The following is a 20,087-nucleotide window of genomic DNA, read 5'->3' as shown; positions in this document are numbered from 1 at the left end:
AAAGTCAAAGTATAGTACATCAACAACAGTGATAAAAAAGAAATAGTATATTATGTCGAAAAACTCATAGTATAGTATGTGGAAAAAAGGTGATGGAAAAAGTCATAGTATAGTATGTTGAAAAATTCATATTGTAGTATGTTGAAAAAAGTGATGATAAATTCAAAGTATAATATGTCGAAAAAAGTGATAAAAAAGTCAGTATAGTATGTTGAAAAAAATTGATAAAAAAGTCAGTATAGTATGTTGAAAAAAAGTGATAATAAAGTCATAGTATATATAGTGTGTCAAAATAAGTGATAAAAAGTTATAGTGTAGAAAAAAGTAATAAAAAAGTAATAGTAAAGTATGTTGAAAGAGTAATAGTATAGTATATCGAAAAAAGTGATAAAAAAAGTCATAGTATTGTATGTTGTAAAAAAGTGATAAAAACATCATAGGATAATACGTCAAAAAAAGTGATAAAAAGTGATAGTATAGTATGTCTAAAAAAGTAATAGTACAGTATGTTGAAAAAAATGATAAGAAGTCATAGTATAGTATTTCGAAAAAGGTGATCGAAAAGTCATAGTATAGTATGCTGAAAAAAGTATAAAAAGTAATAGTATAGTATGTTGAAAAAAAGTGATAATAAAGTGATAGTATAGTATGTCATAAAAAGTGATAATAAAGTTATGGTATAGTATGTCGAAAGAGTCATAATATAGTATGTTGAAAAAAGTGTCATAGTACAGTATGTTCACAGACATTTTCAACACCTCGCTGAAGATGTGCCACGTGCCAGCCTGCTTCAAGACCTCAACCATCATCCCTGTTCCCAAGAAGCCAAGGACCACAGGACTTAACGACTTCAGACCCGTCCTCTGTGGTTATGAAGTCCTTTGAGCCTCTTGTGCTTTCTCACCTCAAAGACATCACTGACTCCCTCCTGGACCCCCTGCAGTTTGCCTACAGAGCCACTAGGTCTGTAGACAATGCAGTCAACCTGGCCCTCCACTACATCCTCCGGCACCTGGACTCCGCAGGAACCTACGCCAGGATCCTGTTTGTGGACTTTAGCTCTGCCTTCAACACCATCATCCCGGCTCTGCTTCAGGAGAGGCTCTCCCAGCTTGGTGTGCCTGACTCCACCTGTAGGTGGATCACTGACCTTCTGTCTGACAGGAAGCAACATGTGAAGCTGGGGGAACACGTCTCCGACTCACAGACCATCAGCACCGGATCCCCCCAGGGCTGTGTTCTATCCCCTCTGCTCTTCTCCCTGTGCACCAACAGTTGCACCTCCAGTCACAAGTCTGTCAAGCTTCAGAAGTTTGCGGACGACACCTCCCTCATTGGACTAATCTCTGATGATGACTGGTCCGCCTACAGGTGGGAGGCTGACCACATGGTGACCTGGTGCAATCAAAACAACCTAGAGCTCAGCGCTCTAAAGACAGTGGAGATGGTTGTGGACTTCAGGAAGAACCCAGCCCCACCTGCCCCCATCACCCTCTGTGGCTCCACAATTGACACTGTGGAGTCTTTCTGCTTCCTGGGAACTACCATCTCCCATGACCTCAAGATCTCAACTTCATCAAGAAAACACAACAGAGGATGTACTTCCTGCGGCAGCTGAAGAAATTCAACCTGCCAAAGACGATGGTGCCCTTCTACACAGCCATCATTGAGTCCATCCTCACATCCTCCATCACCATCTGGTACGCTGCTGCCACTGCCAAGGACAAGGGCAGACTGCAGCGTGTCATTCGGTCTGCAGAGAAGGTGATTGGCTGCAATCTGCCGCCGCTCCAGGACCTATACTTTTGACCTTTACTATAGATTGTGGCTGACCCCTCCCACCCCGAGCACAAACTCTTTGAGCCACTCCCCTCTGGCAAGAGGCTGAGGTCCATCAGGACCAAAACCACACGCCACATGAACAGTTTTTTCCCCTCCGCCACTAGCCTTACCAACAAGGCCCGGAACCCACCCTGACTCTCTCCACACTACACCTCTGGCTCTACATGCCACTGTACCTACTCTGCTGTAGCATTCCTTTTTACTACTGCTTATTTATTTATTTATTTTTATCTTTATTAATACATATTGTGTGTATATGTTTATACTTATATTGTTTATATTCTTTTTATCCTTTTTATATTTAGAGAATGTGTGACATGCGCCAACAACACCATGACAAATTCCTTGTATGTGTAAAAAATGTACTTGGCAATAAAGCCCTTTCTGATTCTGATTCTGATTCGTATGTCGAAAAAAGTCATAGTATAATATATCTAAAAAAAGGGAAAAAAAAGTAAGTAAGTTGAAAAAAGTGATAAAAAAGTCACAGTATAGTATGTTGAAAAAAGTGATAAAAAAGTCACAGTATAGTATGTTGAAAAAAAAAAAAAAAAAAAAAAAAGGCATAGTATAACATGTCGAAAACAGTCATGGTATAGTATGTCGAAAAAAGTGATAAAAGTCATTGTACAGTATGTCAAAAAAAGTCATTGTATAGAGTGTTGAAAACAGTGAAATAAAAGTCATAGTATAGTATTTAAAAAAAAGTGATAAAAAAAGTCAGTAACCTATAGTATGTCGAAAAAAGTGATAAAAAAGTCATAGGATATCGAAAAAAGTGATAAAAAGTCATAGTATGGCGAAAAAAGTGGTAAAAAAGTCATAGTATAGTATGTAAAAAAAGTCTGCAACTTCTGCTACTTGGGCGGAGTGATTTGCTCGCAGCACCTGAGAAGCCCCGTGGTGAGGAGCAGAGTAACAACGGTGCTTTTCAGGTTTTGTGCTAATCACTCCGCTGGAGTAGCAGTGCTTCGCCTTCTAAGAATATATAGAATATAGAGAATATAGTTCCCAGTATGTATACAGTTAGAATATGGCTGTGTCTGTATATACAAATCACAACATGTAAATAGTAAAATGTTGGAGTTATTTTGTCACTTATTGGGAGCAGTAGGCTAGATGGAGTCGGTTACCTCCAGGATCTGTGCTAAGCTAGGCTAGCGGTGCGTGCATCAGACAGAGTTACTACACGCACAGAGATGAGAAGGGTATGTATGGACTTATCTAACTCTGGGGGATACGGTGAATAAGCTAAAGTCCCAATAAGTCATAGTATAGTATTTTGAAAAAGTGATAAAAAAGTCAGTGTAGTATGTCGGAAAACATAATAAAAAACTCATATTATAGCATGTTGAAAAAAGTGATAAAAAAGTCATAGTATGTTGATGTTTAGCAGTTATAATGTTAACCACGTTCACCATCTTAGTTTGGAGTGTCTAACATTTGCCAATTAGCGCTGGGCTGATGACAGTGCCATCAGGTATTTGGTCATAATATATACTACGCCATTTGTACAAGTACCAACGTCTACAATATAACTCATAATAATTCTGAGCCTGTAAATAATGTTGATGTTAATAATGTGTCTTTTGAAATGTACAAATAAAGTGATTAAAAAAATACCTGTCTTTTAATCTACCGTGTATGGGCACTGGTTGTTGGAGTATGTCAGGAGACCACTAAAGTCATTAGGATTCTTCATCTGGGCACCATGAATGTCTATATTATACAGTACATAGATATAATATTTCCATCTGTACCAAAGTCATGGACCAACCAACTGCTATCCCAGAGTCATGATGCTTGCATGGTTTAACATGTTTTTTGCTCATGGACCTGCTCATGACTTCCCATGATTTGCCAAATTATACTATTTGTTTGTCCAAGATAAAGCAGCTATGGCAACCCCTTCTTACAGTAAGTATTCTGCACCTGGAGACAGATATTTGTGTTGGCTGGGTATTTGTTTAAACAGAATGAAGCTAATAAAAATGGCCAACACATATCTGCAAGTAACAAAATAAAGTACTAATTTGATCAAATTTGATGTTGGTTTCATAGAAAAATAGACAGGTGATTTGATTGGGAGAATAGCACTTCCTAGTTCTTGTTCCTTTGGCATCACTTTGCCCTTGACAGTGAAGCACTTCACTTACTCAATTTGCTATTCGGAAGCTTGCTTGTCAATGAAATGTTTGCTGATATGCATAATTCAATGATTTAATCATACATAACAGTGATATTATGCGTGATATCAAGTGTATCAAGTCTGAAAAAAATATAAGTAAAAGTGCAGCATGTTCTCACAATGTAACCCTTAACATCTTAGTGTTAAGCAAGGAAAAGTGACATTTCAGAGCGAATTTACACAATGAGTCTGTACAAAGAGGAGATACATGCAATTAACCGTTATCTGATAACTTTATTATCAAGTTAAAAAAAGACAATGAATTACAATATTTACAGAATATCCAGAGATAAATGGAATAAAATTGTAAACAATCATTCTAGGCAACATCACAACCCACCATCAGGTAATCAGATTTATATGGGAAGAAAGGCAAGAAGGAGAGATTCTAGTGTCAAACTATGACGACAACAGTCTGAAAAGAGAAATGCATCGGAAACAAACTAAACATATATACAAGTATCCAGTGTGTTGTCAGCAGAGGCTTAACTTTGGGTAAACTGGGAATATTACAGTCTAGAGACTGCACACAGTGAAGGATTCATAGTCATTTTCTATTAAAATAATCACAGAACAACAAACAATTTTGGGTTGACAGCTTCATTACCCAGATTGTCCCAATTTATCATCTGTTTACACTGGGCTTTCAAGCTGGGCAACAAGCTGCCATACAAAGCTTATTTCTACAACAACAGTTTTCAAACAGTTTTACTTTCAAAAAGACTACCGTTAGGCCTACTTGGAGCAAGTGAGCTGATGCCCTTACTGGAGTGTCAGATGTTGAATTGGACATGAGTCAGCTAGAGCTTAGAGGGATCTATGGATCGACTGAGAAACCAGATTGTGGCTAAGCCCAGAAAAGGACCAAGCAGTTTAGGTAATTGCGCCCAAAGTAACAATTTTTTTTCTTCTTCTTCACAATAAAAGCCATGACCACGAATTAGTAGAGAACTGCATCATTTTCCTTCACGTGTTTAAATATTGTACAACCACACTGCTCTTCTGTTCATTCCCATTACAGTACAAAAAGGAGATATTTTTCATTTTAACCAGACATTGTACAACAGCGTAATAATGTTGGATTGGGGACTCAAAAAGCCCTTAAGGGTTAGCTATCATCTTTAGATTTCTTTTTTTTTCTTTTTCTTTTTTTGAAATGAGAACACCTAAAAGAAAAAAAGGGTTAAAGTATCCTTTCTGAAACACCACGGTTCAAACACTTAACAAGTAATTTTGTTTTCTATACATGGCTGCAAACATGTGGTTTGCCTGGGTTCCAAACCCAAATTTCCTACTTCCATCAATGGTTCAATGTTCAGGAAAGACAATCACAGCAGCAACACAGCGGGTTTGGTAAATGTTTGGTACCAAGAACACAATACATTAATTGTGCTCCTTTACGAATTCGACATTGTAGTTATCAGCCACTTTATTTCCGATTGTTTAACGTTGCTTATTGGTCTTATTGGAATTGAATATAAATATGTCTTAATAATTGCTATTCATTATCTTATAAGGCTTTAGGGCATTCAAGCAGCAACTTCCAACAAATACAATCTCTGCCTTTTGTCAGTAATAACAATAACATGAGAACTTTGTCTAAAAAGAAGCACACATATGCAGGCTATGACAGTTGTGCCAATAAATAATTTAAAGGCTGTTTAAGTTGGGCGATTTGACACCTTTAAAAAGTAAATGTTCAACATACAGTCCCAGTGGCAAATAAACTCTATATATGTGGAAACTATTGGTTTTAGGGCTTTTCGACTTGGTTACACTTGTCTTTTCGGTGTATATTGCGTCACAACTGGACCACAGACTGTAGAAAACATGTCTGTGGCATCAGCCATAAGTTTCTAAAGGGATGTCTTGAACCCAAGATTTGAGTTTAATGCTTAATGCCAGCCTGTCAGTCATTTGAAGCCTAACAATCTGAATTTGGGCGATGTGGAGGGACCTGGATGGAGTTGAGGTAATCACCAGGGCTGACTGTGAAAGGCCGAGACATCTGTCAATCAAGCAAACATTGCTCCACACATACCCAGTTTAGCATGGCATTTCATTTGTGATGCTCACAGCATAAAAAAACAACAACACTCAGCAGCATTTATATTGCTTTCACTCCAGATAATATAGTAGTACACTCAGAACACATTATCAACAGTTTTCAGGGAATATTTATTTAGTAGAAAGTAGTTTCAATGAAAACTGCATTTTCTTTAATGCTGTGAATTAAATTTCAACCACTTCCATTGGACCGACAGAAATCTCAGAGACAGATATCTCAACCCCTTGGCAAATAAACCAAAGCTATTGCCATGGCTAAATACCACTAGACCACATCTCTTTGTACTGGTACTCACTGAATTGCTGCAATTACAATAAAGTCAAATCTAATTTCATCTAATCTGATCTTACTTAAACAATGACTGTGAAAATTGCCACTAAGACCCACATTAGAAGAAGTGAAATTAGATTTTGAGGCTATAAATTATTGTGGGAAAATACTTGATTTCCTGGTTACTTCAAACCAGCTGACCTTTTTTTAAGGCATAATATGTAACTTTTCCGCATTAAAATGTTTAAAAATGACAAGACCTATGTTATATAGTTCCAACAATTTTCAAACCCAGAGAAATCTGTAATTTTAATCAAGGTTACATTTGCGCAGTGTTGTGGTTGTCTACCAGAAGCTGTCATAAAATATTTTTTTATCCAGTTTTAAGCCACATTTTAAATATTCACTTTTTAGATCTTGCTTGTTTTTTTTTACTATATATCTTAACCGGATGAAAGATTTTAGTCATCAGACTAGATCTTCAGAGAAACAAGCTGAGTAAACGTTAGCGGCAGGTCGGCTCATAGTCCCTCCGAGACGTCCTTTGTCGCCAAACAGCTTTAGAGAAACACTGATTTTTAATGTGAAACTGCTTTATTCAGTGTTTTTACTGGTTTTAATCACCTGCTCTGTTGTTTTGGAGAGGAGGATACCTATGAGGATAATTCAGCTCCCGGTAAAAACCCGATGAACACTGAAGAAATCCTAACCGTGAGAAGCTGACTGCAATGACGTGTGGTGAAGACAACAACTCCCCTGATCCCATCCTCAAGTTACTTCATGACGTCTCTAAAAACTCCATCTCTTGATTAAGAGAACCCTTGCGGCAGAAAATTACATATTGTGCGTTTAAAGCAATTAAAGCCATTTATTGGCCATTAGAGGAACTGCATTTTAAGGCACTAGCACACTGGCTTCAACACTCAGCTGTGGTGGTCAGCCTCCTCCAAACTTTGCATTAAATTGTCATTTGTGGATGCACATACAGTATGTGCAGAGCTGGACTCTGGCAGATCCAATTGTTAAATTTGCACTGAAAAGACAAGTGTAATCTCGGTCTATTGATCACAGTGACAGATATCACGTCACTGTTGTAAAATCCTGTAGTTATATGTTCCAGGCTAACCTTTGCTATGATCAGATTAATAGATACCTATGTCAAATGCATACAGTTGTGACACATATCTCTGTTGTTATAATGATCTGCTGAGTGCATAGGTCAAATGTGATCTTGTTTAACCTGGACTACAAACATCACAAGATATCATATCTTACGGGGATGGGAGACTTAAACTAATCCCATTATTTTTATGATTTAATCAGTGAAATATCTGGACGATAAAATAGTACAGTCAAAATGCAAAGGGTGCCACAGGCTGAAGGCTTATACGTAGTATAATATTAAGGGACCTAAAATATAGCAATTTGCTACAAACATTGGGGAAATTGTCAGTATTTCTACAAATGAAGAAAACATGATTTGTGGTTTTACTAAAATAGATAAGGTGCGACTCTTTCTCAAGGAATACTTCTACACAATTAACACAAGGCTAAGATGAAAAAGCTCTACAGTGGGCCACGGTTTAAATGCTTTCATATCTTGTTTATTTATTTTGGGTAAATTTAAAGTACCCCTGTTTTGGGGGAGTGTAAAAGGTGCTTCAAATAATAAAACACTAAATTTAGTTAATCATTTTGGACAACATTCTTTATAAATAGCTTAGTTTTTATCTAGGTGGGATCTTTCACTGTAGATTTGACCAGAATGTCAGCAATAAAGAGTTCTGTTCACTATTGGTTACCAATATATTAAGATCTGTCCTAGGGGACTGCCCATTTAAAGAGCTCAGCCGTTTTATGCAGCACAATCTAATACTTAAATATGTAACACCTAAAATCTAGTAATGCGCCAACTCATAAGAAGTCACTTTTTTTTCAGTTTTAATCTTTTTGTTTCCTTTGACATCCTATTTAAAGATCCAACTCAGTGTTGATCCTACCCAATGTTATCAGTTTCTAGCACAAGAGGCCACAATCAGTTCAACCAAACTGTTGATCATTTTTGGTGTTGAGCATTTCTTTGTCTTCCACATACTGGCTTGGACTTCTCAGTGACAGATCAGCGGGGTTCCCCTCCTTGTTGCTGGACAGGTGCAATCCTGTGTCCATCAAGGCCGAGGCGGAGCCAGAGGAAGATGAAGCTGAGGCTTCTATTGTGGAGGTGGTGCTGGTGTCCATTTGACTGTTGTTTACCATCCTAGCAATGAGGGAGGGAGCAGAAATAAGTGCTTTTAATGTGGAAAGATATGAACAAACATAAGACTAAGGACAGAGGGTACAATTTTAGATATGCATATATACTGAATATATATAAAATAAACGTCCTATCACTTTCAACTGCTTTTATGAACATAACAAAATTCAACTACTAAGAACTAAACTGAACAATGTTTCACAGACATGTGACTAACAGAAATAGAAAAATGTGTCCCTGAACAAAGGCTGGTCAAAATCAAAAGTCACAGTCAGTATCTGGTGGGGCCACCAGCTGCATTAAGTACTGCAGTGCATCTCCTTCTCGTGGACTGCACCAGGTTTGTCAGTTCTTGCTGTGAGATGTTACCCCACTCTTCCACCAAGGCACCTGCAAGTTCCTGGACATTTCTGGGGGGCATGGTTCTCGCCCTTACCCTCCGATCCAACAGGTCCCAGCCGTGCTCAATGGGATTGAGATCCAGGGTTTTCGCTGGCATGGCAGAACACTAACATTCCTGTCTTGCAGGAAATAGCTCACAGAACGAGTGGTATGACTGGTGGCATTATCATGCTGGAGGGTCATGTCAGGATGAGCCTGCAGGAAGGGTACCACATGAGGGAGTAGGATGTCTTCCCTGTAACGTTCAGCAACTTTTGAGTTTGACCATCCTTTGTTCAGGGACACATTTTTTCCATTTCTGTTGGTCATATGTCTGTGAAACGTTACTCAGTTTAGTTCTCAGTAGTTGAATTTTTTTATGTTAATATAAAGTTTTACGCATGTTAACTGAAAATAAAAGCAGCTGAAAGTGAGAGGATGTTTCTTTTTTTCTGAGTATATATATATATATATATATATATATATATATATATAAATGCCAACGTTTACCAAGAAGCCCTAAGCACAAAGTGCGTTAGTCCATATTGTTGGCACAAAGACCAGAAAGACAGGTAACAGGACCTTGGTGTACTGTGCCGTGTGTAAGGAAAGTACACAACCTCACACACAAAATGAGAGCATAGAGAAGAAGAGAAGAAAAAAATACTAACATGCCATGTCGAAGGACATGACGTTCCCACTCGAGGCTGTTGGTAAAGCAGCGGCCACAGAACTCACAGGGAAGACGCTTCTCTGAGTTGCTCGGTGCAGAGCTGCTGCTGCTGGTGGGAGATGCAAGGACCTCTGGGAAATGGAGTTCAAATGATTGGTCAGTCTCAGAATAATTTCATAAGTGTTCATTTCCTATTTGCAACAATATTTGAAAATAATAGAAATATTTATATGAATAATACGATAGAAGAATAAGAGCTAAAAACATTTAAAAAGCGTATTATGCATGCTATGGGACGCTCAATGGTGTTTTAAGCCCCAACGTCGACTTCAAGGCACCTAACTCTATCTTTAACCCTAACCATTGCCTAATCCTAGTGCCTTCCAGGCAGCACTGCCTGGAAGACGACATTGGGGGCTTAAAACACCAAACACCCAATGGGACTTCCAATATTCTGAGAATATGATTGTTTTCTTACTTATGAGCCCATTTATTTGGCTTAAAATGCACCACAGGAGATTTTCACACTGATCACAATTTGACATAAAATTACTGAGAACACAACAGAAAATGGCTTTTCAGCAGATACCAATTAACAATGTAATCCCAAAAGAATTTGTAAAGAAATGTATTGTGCGATAGGCTCATATGCAGCAGGTAAATAGTATTGAGTAGAGTTCTGGTCTTGACTATCTGGGGGGAGGTATACATTTGTTCTTTCAGCAAACATCAGTGTGTATTTGACAGTATAAGGCAAATTATCCTTTGGGTAGGGACTATGTCAACAGAGTAGGGATGAATATGAGTAGATATGTTACACAGGAGAGCAACAAAGATGACTTCATTAGTATTTACCTTGTAGGCCAGGCTTCTCCTCCTCCACCTCCCTGACTTCCTCTTTATCTTCCTCCTCCTCCTCTTCCTCTTTGATGTTGTCCTCTATCTCTTCATCATCCATCTCTCTCTGTTCCTCCACTATGTTCTCCACAATCTCCATTTCATCTTCGTCATCCTCCTCCTCTGCAACTTCTTTCCCATCTTCAACCATCTCCAAGATGTCTCTTTCTTCTTCCTCTTCTGCGCTGCTCCCTTGTTCCTTCATCATCTCCAGCTGTTCCAGGTTGACGCGGCCCATCAGCTCGAAGTTCCGAATAACCTGATCAGAAACAGGAGGTATTAATCAGTTTGGTATAGTGTGCTTTGAGCAATATTTATCTTGGAAAACTGCCTTTTTTATGTGTCTTTTTTTCTTCAACAAGACACCAGAGGTGTATTTGTATCAAAACAATGCAGCATAAGATGATCAGTGAACAAAAATTTTACAAAGATTAAATATTTTGATGACAGAACCAACTCATTCCATTGCCTATGAATGTTGTTGCAAATGATGTCACGCTTTCTGAGCAATTTTCACCTCCCACACAGCTGTAGCTCTGCAACATCCTTCCCAGCATCGACAATGTCTGTTCTTCCACTCCTCCTACCATGAATAAGCTCTCTGTCTCAACCAGGAGGAGCCCTGCTCTCTCATTCTTCCTTTCAACTGCATTTCAACAATGGACATACAAGTTTTACCAGACCTTTTTTGGCCTTCAGCTACACATAAAAATGATCGTCTTCCGATCGTAAAAAAAGTGAGCACAAGTGATTACCAGTGTGTCCGATTAATTTGTTTTAGGGTTTTTCCAAAGAAAGAGTTTTCAATCCAACACATCTGTCTGGTGGGCAGCAACTTTTAAGTGTGACCTTGATCCACAGTACATAACATCAAGATAACAATAGTGATTTCACGATAACACAATAGCACAACTTCTTTGCCAAATGATCTGAATGAGAAAGGTGTGTAATAACACACACATCTTCACTCCTCACAGTCCCTCATGTCAGCCAAACTTAACGATTTTCTTGGATTTTGTTACCTTTGAAATTATGTGGTGTGAATACGTTATTTTTTATTATCTGTATATGCATCATGCTAATTATCCATTCATGCATCATCTATACCTGCTTATTCCTATTTTAGGTAACAGGAGGGCTGGACCTTATCCCAGCACGCATAAAATCAGGGATGTGAAAAGAAAGAATTGAAAAACGATAATCGTGCTGCCCTTTTAAATTTAATGTACTCTAACCTTCTAAAATGCCACATGCCTTCTCACATCATCACATGCATGATCCCTATTAAGACAGACTGAGAGACTAAACCTTTTCTCTCCTCGATATGGTTAGAACATACTGAAGCTCTAGCAATCCGATAGATATGCACCTAGTCATCTTATTCCACTGTATCATTCAGTAGTCACTATTATTTTTGTCTCCTTATCAAGGTGCAGCATAGAGTTGAATTTTTTGCGTTGTTTTAAGAAATCACCTAAATGTGTTAATATTCACTTTTAAGGGCGTTTAAAGGCTCCTGATTGACTTAGCAACCCACTGTAATTGGAATATTCTAATAATTTCTTATCTAATAAAGTTTTATTACACATTTTCAAAAAATTATACCACACACACAATAAATGATAGCTGCAAGGTTTTCCCTGCCTAAATTCAAGGTGGGCTGATATGGATTTTAGTTTTAAACTGCTGCAGGGAATAGCTTATTTACATTTCAGCTCCTTTTTTGTCATCAGTCAGTGAACATGCTCAGCAAAGAGCTTCCAGCACTGAAGTTACAAACCTAAAATCACCAAATAGTCTTTTCCTGTGATGTTGCTGCACTCTACTTGGAAGAAATAGTTGCTGTTTACTTAACTAATTATAAAGATAATTTCTTTTAAAAACTGCTTCAGTTCTTTTAAATAGTTCTGGGTAACTGGGATTCAAATATTTTCCGGATATTAGCTCTGCTTTTTGTTTTACAATCCAGAGCTGTTTAAGATATGTAAATTGGATTTGGGATAAAATCTTGACACTGTGGGAATATAGACAGTTGATTGGCCCAGACTTCACGATTACCTCCATTAAAACCAGCAAAGGCCCTATTGAATTAATTGAATGTTAGGTGTGTAAACTGTAAACATCTCATGTCCCAGCAGGCTGATTATGAGTAAACCATGTTCAATAAGACTCTCTGTCGGACATAAGCCAGAAAGTCTCTTATTATATTGTAAAAATCAATAACGTAAGGTACATCAATTTAAATTCAGTTACACAAAACTCCATGTGTATCATATTTGGACTCACACTGACCTTGTGCTCAAGGCGCAGATGCTCCTCTAGCTGGCTCCTTTGACTGCTATCGTAATAACAGAGCTGGCACTGGTAGGGTTTGATCTCAGCATGCTTCTGCAGGTGCAGCTGCAGGGCCTGGTCACTGGAGCATGTGAAGGTGCATTTGTGGCAACGGAATATGAGGCCCTGCAGGTGGCGCGACAGCTTGGAGCGGCTGACCTCCAACGGAGCCACACGCTCCTCTGGTAGGGGAAGAGGAGAGAGCGGAGTGGATTATTAGGTGGGAGAAAGGAAAGGGAAGTAATGATAGAGCAGGTGAGAGGGAGAGAAGAGCAACAAGAGCTAATGACAGAAAAAGAAGAGGCGATGTGGGAGCGCAGGAGAAATATCAAATGACACACACACAAAGACACACAAATCCCAGTTGCTTGGTTTCAACACAACACTTCCTCCAAATAACTGAGGATAAAAACTACCCATACATATACTGTATGTCATAATTGCAGTTTGTTTGTAATTACTTTGTTTGCACGGTTTACATTTCTCATAATGGAATACAGGATGAATATCAATGTTGTCAGGAGAAACATAATTGTGTTCAGTTTTTCAACCACACAGAAAATAAGTTTGATAAGCTAGCTTTGTAGAACTTCCTTAAACCATTTAGTTACACCATACTACCATTGTCTTTATGAGGTTTTTTTTATTGGACGGTGGTGGCATTTAAAGGAATAGTTTGACATTTTGGGAAACTGCTTTGAAAAACTGCTTTCTTGCCGAGAGTTAGATGAGAAGATTGATACCATTCTCATGTCTGTGTGGTAAATAAGATGTTTGAGTATAAATACTAAAAACAGGGGTAAATAGCTAACATTAACATTAAAATGTTGTTTCTCATGCATTTAATCCATACAAAAATCAAAGCATTACAATGACAAGTTGCAATTTTACAGGAGGTTGTGCTGTGTTCACGTCATACTGTTTAAACCATAATTACAAGCAGCTGAGTGGGAAAAACCATACGAAACTGTAATTCAGAGTCGGATATATTGGCATTCTTTTGGCCACTTCCTGTCCCTCCAGGAAGTCACTGCACCTGGGTATAGTCCAGCAGTAGCTGTTTCCCTGTTCCCAGTCTTTATACTGAGCTTGAGCTACTCATCTAACTCGACAAGACACATTTTTTTTTTTTATTTCCCAAAATGTTTAACTATTCCTTTACAATTTTACTATGTCTCTGGTTCCATTTTGCATGAAGTGTACCTCTGTGCAGGACAATGTGGTCAATCATATTGCTCTTGTGTTTTGTGTGGTAGAGGCAGAGAGGGCAGCGCAGGTCTTTAGAGAAGTGGTCAGGTGCGTTGTTGTTGTTGTTGTTGTTGTTGTTGTTGTTGTTGTGACCGGCCTCCACATGCATGGTGAAGGTATTCCTGAGATAGATTCAGAGACAGAGCAAAGGATCTTTAAATCATTGAGGGAATCTATCCAGTGATTGTCTATCTAGTATCTTTACAGTTGAATACTCTTTGGAAGTGGAAATTCTTTTATTAGGAATGTATGTTACTGTTATTTTATATTAATAAATGTACATAGTTTATACACTGCATAGAGGTTGCAGCATCTATACTCACATAAATTGCATATGACATACTATCTCAAGCATTTTCCTATTTTCCTATTGTCTTTCCTTACTTGTAGCAGGTGAAAAAGGAACAGTCTTTGCACTTGAAGAGCTTCTTGCCACCGTGGCGGTCCCTGTAGTGCCGACGCAGGCTCTGCATGTATCCAGAGCTGAACTCACAGAACTCACAAGTGAGGATGCTGTCTGGTCGATTATCAGCCACTGTTGAGCCACCAGGTGTTGAGCCGGAAGACATTTGACTGCGGGAGGCTAGCTGGTAATGACTAAGCTGCTGACGAACATCCGCTGGCTCCTCTAGGTATGATAGATCTTAGAGAGGGGCAGAGAAATTGAGAGAAACCTGTTTATTATACTGTAACAGAAAAAGAAAGAGAGTGAGACCTCTTCCTGTGCATGCACAGAATAGCCAATAAGAACATTCTCTCTTTGGGAAATGACCTGTGATTGGCCAAAGTCTCCAGTGACTGCAAGATTTCTGAAGCCTGAATACAGACTCAAAAGGAGGTGCAGAAGTCTACTTTTCTCTCAGACCACTTGAATTATACTGAAAGATTATTATAGAACTTTGCCAAACAACATAAAAAATAAAGTGATTGTTTCTTCTACAAAATCTATTCGGTACATATACGTAATATTTAACAAAAGGCTATCAGCAGCAGACAGCAGTTGGGACTATCAGGAATTTAGTTGTGCTCACACAAAATGTCCTCCTCCCCCCTCTCAGATACAGAAGTATAACTATGACTGTCATCATTTGTCGCCTACCTCTTTCCCTCCTCATTCCCTTTCTCAAGAGTCTATAATATCACTGAGCAAGCTCATCTTCTCGCCCTACTTTGAGTCTCCAACACATCAATAAATAAACCACAGTGTGACACTAATAGAATATCTATCCATGTGAAAAATGCCTCATTCAGCACTCGGAGTATGAAGAAGCATGGAAGAAAAAAAATAACCTCTCTTTTAAACTTTTACAGTATAGAAAGCTTGAGATCCAATTTCTCACTTTTGAAGAAGCGGTAGAGGTATTCAGAAGAATCAAACAATGCCACAGTTGATTCATGCTTTTAATATCCTCTCTGCATTGTGGAGATGTATAGAGATGAGATGGCAGATGGAGAACAAATTCTGTCGTAAGGTTGTGATGTTTCTTGGATTTGGAAAGAACGATCAATTAAATCTCATAAATGAGGAGGTGGAAATCTTCTGTGAGGAGTTGGAGAAGGCCTAAAATATATTTTAAGAATGACCTTAATAAGCCTAAAAATGTGAGGATTGGGTTGGCATTCAAAGACCTTGGGTCTTGCATTCATAGTTTTAGAGCCAATCAAATGTTAATCCTTTCAAAACAAACCCTTACTCCACTTCAAATATCAGAATTTTGGACATTTGACTGAAGGTAGCTAGTTTAGCACGGTAGAAAGACATTCCATATGTCAGCTCTGCTCTTTGTCAATGCTTCACTTGTCTTGGTAGGGCACAGCTGACAGTGGTGGTTGGTGCATTGAGGAATGCTGCCCTGTTTCAGCTCCAGGGAAGATTCCACAGCTCCAGCAGCAAGGTGACAGCTGCTGCCAAGAACAGTCTGCAAGCTAAAGCAGCGGCTGCACAGCCACTAAAACACCTAAAACATGGCATCACATCAGGGAAATAGCTGCTGCACCAACCTTCAGTGAAGGTGTCTCTTTGATAGGAATATTCTGTAAAGAAAGGTGTCTTCTTTAATCAATATTAAAGAAGGCCGAGGTAGTCAAATCACAGGAGTCAAACTCCTTAATTCTCATATTATGTATTCAGTATGTACGCACAACACCTTACCAAAGACTATGACACCTAATTGTTGACCCAAACTGCTGATTTTCCATATTCATAGCAAATTTAAGGTGTTACATTAATAATATGAAAATAAAACCACTTTGGATAAAAAGTCCCACCAAATTTTTATTTTACAATTTTTAGTCCCAATGTTGCCTTTCAAAATTAGAATATGGATGAAATAGCTCGTAAATTGGATTAGTCAAGAGCATGATGTGTGTTATATATATATATATATATATATATATATATATATATATTATATACATGCTATATCTGCAATAATTAGTCAATTAAGCAACAGGAAATTAATCAGAAATTTTGATATTGGACATTAATTTTATAAACATGTGCTGGTTTCAGCTTCTCAGATGTGATTATTTGATGCTTTCCTTTGTCATATGATAGTTAAGTGAATTTTATAGGGCAAATTAATTGGGCAAACTAGATATTTGCATACATCTCCTGGGCAGTGGGGAATTATAATGCATAAATGCTATAATGCATTTTTCACTATTTTCTGATATTTTTTTAAAAGCAATTCATTTTATAGATCAAAATATTACAATATTATTCATTATATCAATTAAATAAAAATATCTAGTTGCAGTCCTAATATTCATATTAAATAGACCACATAGACATCACGATATGGGCCTGTTTCTAAAAACTTAATCTTAACTCCAAAGTTATGAAAATCTGTTTTAAGAAATTACAATAGATTGTGCTTTGATGCTCAATTGAGATTTTCCAAATCTGGCCTGACAAGCCTGATATGATCTTATATCTATTAAAATAACATTATGCAGGATCTCATACCATCCGGGGCCAAGGGAGTCTGCTCTGTGTTACTGGCCAGCCGTGAGGGCCTGAGGGTGCCATGAGCAGCCTGGGTAGCAGCCCGGAGTTTGGGGAGGGTCAGGGCCTCACCATGGTCTCTCAGAGAGTGCTCCTTCAGCTGACTGATGGTCATAGAGGAGAAGGGGCACGACAAGCACTTGTATGTGTACTGCTCACCTGGAGGAAAATCGAGAAACAGAGGTCAACAACTTGACCGCGGTATGAAATTACCTGTACAAAAGCAGTATTAGATAGGCAGTAAAAGAAAAATATTCTTTATAATAAACATAGTGATAATAAACACATCCTCCACCACAAACAAAGCTATTCCCATCTGAGCAAATCTGTAACAAATATGTCACTTAGTGCTCCTCTTGGACTAATTAGTGTAATTTTGAGCGTAATTTTGACAGAACTTATTGAGCTGCAGTGTTTATCAGAAATGTCTTGAGGTAACACACATAAACATGATCCACATTCCAACTCCTCAACATATAACTTCCTTGTGGGCAATTTGAAAGTTACAAAGTTGTATGTAAGAAACACAAGTGCTTACATTGTGGAACTACAAATTATTTAGTTGACTAAGTATAAAAGGCTTTAAATGTAAACATGAATACACTGTAGTCTCACACTTCCAGAGGGAGGCGAGTCTGAAGGGGAGGCAAATATTATTAAGGCATTTATTTCCATATTTAGTAGGTAGCTTGTTTGCTTAAATAAAGTTTTGTGCAGGTTGATGAGCCATGAACAAAGGACATTTCATATTATGCCTACAGCTAATTTCTGACTCATAAATTACAGTCATAATACTGACTACTTTCTTTGATCCATGCCGTTACAGTATGTGACTGTTCTGATGCTGCTTCGGCTACTGTATGTGTTTCTGGCAGCTTTGGTGGAGTTTTGAATGTGCCCATGTGGGATTTATAGCATATTGCTTCCTGTAACTGTTGCTGGATATATTTGCTAAACAACCTAATGCAAGCGCCATTCTGAGAAGTGGCGCCATAACAACCAAATCTAATGAGACAGCAAAATATTCTAACCAGAAGGGGTTTTAATAAGACAACTACTTCCTGAGAGACTATTTCTGGTAAGAACATGTTTGGAATAAGACAGCTCCTGAATGTGGCTGCTAAGCTTGCTGGACTGAAAGCAAGGTTACAAAGGAGAAGAACTAAGCCACAATGATGAAAAAAAATGTAATGCTGATTGTTTTCACAAAGTCTACAAAATTGCAAAGCTCCACTTTTCAAATGTAATTGCAACTCAAAATTGGTTTGTGCCAATTATCCACAGCAGTTGTTAACTCTTAGTGCTGTTTCTTGCTCCAATCAGTTGAGACAGTTGAGCGCACTGAAAGGCCTTTTAAAAATTGGTCTTTCTAGTTTGGCAGTTTTGAGATTGTTCTTTTGCTCATGTATTGATTTCCAAGGTGAAGCTTTTTTATGTTTGCTTGAATGTCTATGTCTTTGTCTGCCGCCTAGCTCCCTCAACAACAGAAAATTATCACAGGCGAAGAATTACATCTAACTGAAGACAGCTGTAGCCATTCACCTTTGAGACATGCCAAGGGCTTTATCACCATATTCCCCTAATAACAATATTAACAATAAATAAATCTGGGCTACTTGTGTTATCTGAATCCAAATCTGAATCTTTTGGATGTGCTTAATTAGGTGTATCTAATGTACTCGGTAAATGGTGAAACTGCTCCTCCAGCTAATCCACTGGTTACACTGTGCAGAATAAGCTAAATCAAGCACATCATCTTTATGTGGAAGATAACAAACAGGAGGCTGCTATTCTGGCCCAGGAACACCTTGTTAGTCATGGATACAGCAGTAAGATGTGATTTAATGTATGTATGTTTACCTGTGTGTGCCTTATGCAGGTGGCTCTTCAAGCGACTCACGTAGGCAGATTTAAAGGGGCAGAGTTTGCACTTGAAGGGCTTGTGGTGTCCGTGGTGAGACTGCACATGTCTGTCCAGACTGCAAATGAGACAAAATATACAAAAGGAAAAAAACAGAAGGGAGGGTATGAGATAAGAGGATAAAAAGACGGGAAAACAAATAGATGGATTGAGGACAAAATGATAGCATATAAAGAGAGAAAGTGACAAGAATAGAGTACAGGAAAGAAAGAGAGAGAGCTCTACTCAACAGCATCCACTTTGATGATTTCAACAGCAAGGTTTTTCAGCAGCATCTAAAGCGCTCAATTCTGTAAACCTCACAAACAACAGCCACACATTTCCAATGACTACAGAACAAGGAGCCGTGGGGTGAACTCATCTACCCACAATCCCTTGGTAGGAGAGAGCGTGTGAATGCCTGTGGGGACAGTGGCTGTGTTTTTAATGCCAGCCTCCTAGGTGGCATGGGAATGCAGCTTCTTTCTGGGTCAGGGCACATACAGTACAGAGGGATTACACCTGGGAGCTCAGAGGAGATGAGGACTCTCTCTTCCCCTCTCGCTCTGTGTCTCTGTGATGGATAAAGCAAATCACACTACCAAAATGTCTGCTTCGCTGTAATGTTTGTCTTACTCTCCTAGGAGGCAGGAAGTCTTAGAGAAGATTGAGGATTCAAAGGGGTTGTGAAAGGGTAAACAGAATAAGGTGTAAAAGTGTGCTCTGTACATAATACGTTTAAAATCCAGTTGATTTGCACAACATCTGGTAGAAGACTGGTAAGCTATACATGGGTGAGAGTTTAAAATGTACTGCTACCAGGGCTACATATTGCACACTATTGACTGAATGGCTGGAGGTATTTATATTCTATAATTACCTCATAATATAGTTGGCCATTCTCACACTGGATTTAAATTGCCTCTACATGCATGTGGGATATACAAGATTATTGTTTATAATTTTATCACATTAATATCTGAGGCTCACTGTTTACTGTCCCCTCTCCCAAAGCCATGTCACAG

The 20,087-nt window shown here is 38.5% G+C and overlaps 1 protein-coding gene across 2 annotated transcripts in view; it reads right to left on the bottom strand.

Moving 5' to 3' along the window:
• Positions 1-4,244: 4,244 nt before the first annotated feature.
• Positions 4,245-20,087, bottom strand: part of znf462 (zinc finger protein 462) — a 49,745-nt gene continuing 33,902 nt past the window's right edge. For both annotated transcript variants that reach the window (XM_028601032.1, XM_028601033.1), the window contains exons 6-13: positions 19,023-19,141; positions 17,124-17,321; positions 14,540-14,798; positions 14,111-14,277; positions 12,866-13,089; positions 10,532-10,832; positions 9,675-9,807; positions 4,245-8,625 (exon numbers count right to left, since the gene is read on the bottom strand). In XM_028601032.1, the coding sequence (XP_028456833.1) occupies positions 8,409-8,625; positions 9,675-9,807; positions 10,532-10,832; positions 12,866-13,089; positions 14,111-14,277; positions 14,540-14,798; positions 17,124-17,321; positions 19,023-19,141 (1,618 nt within the window). In that variant the 3' untranslated portion in view covers positions 4,245-8,408. The remainder of the gene's footprint in view (positions 8,626-9,674; positions 9,808-10,531; positions 10,833-12,865; positions 13,090-14,110; positions 14,278-14,539; positions 14,799-17,123; positions 17,322-19,022; positions 19,142-20,087) is intronic.

Source organism: Perca flavescens, chromosome 16 (assembly GCF_004354835.1).
Source record: "Perca flavescens isolate YP-PL-M2 chromosome 16, PFLA_1.0, whole genome shotgun sequence".
Lineage (NCBI taxonomy): Eukaryota > Metazoa > Chordata > Actinopteri > Perciformes > Percidae > Perca > Perca flavescens.
Note: the sequence above shows the minus strand (reverse complement) of the source record. Positions and strands in the feature narration are given on the sequence as shown.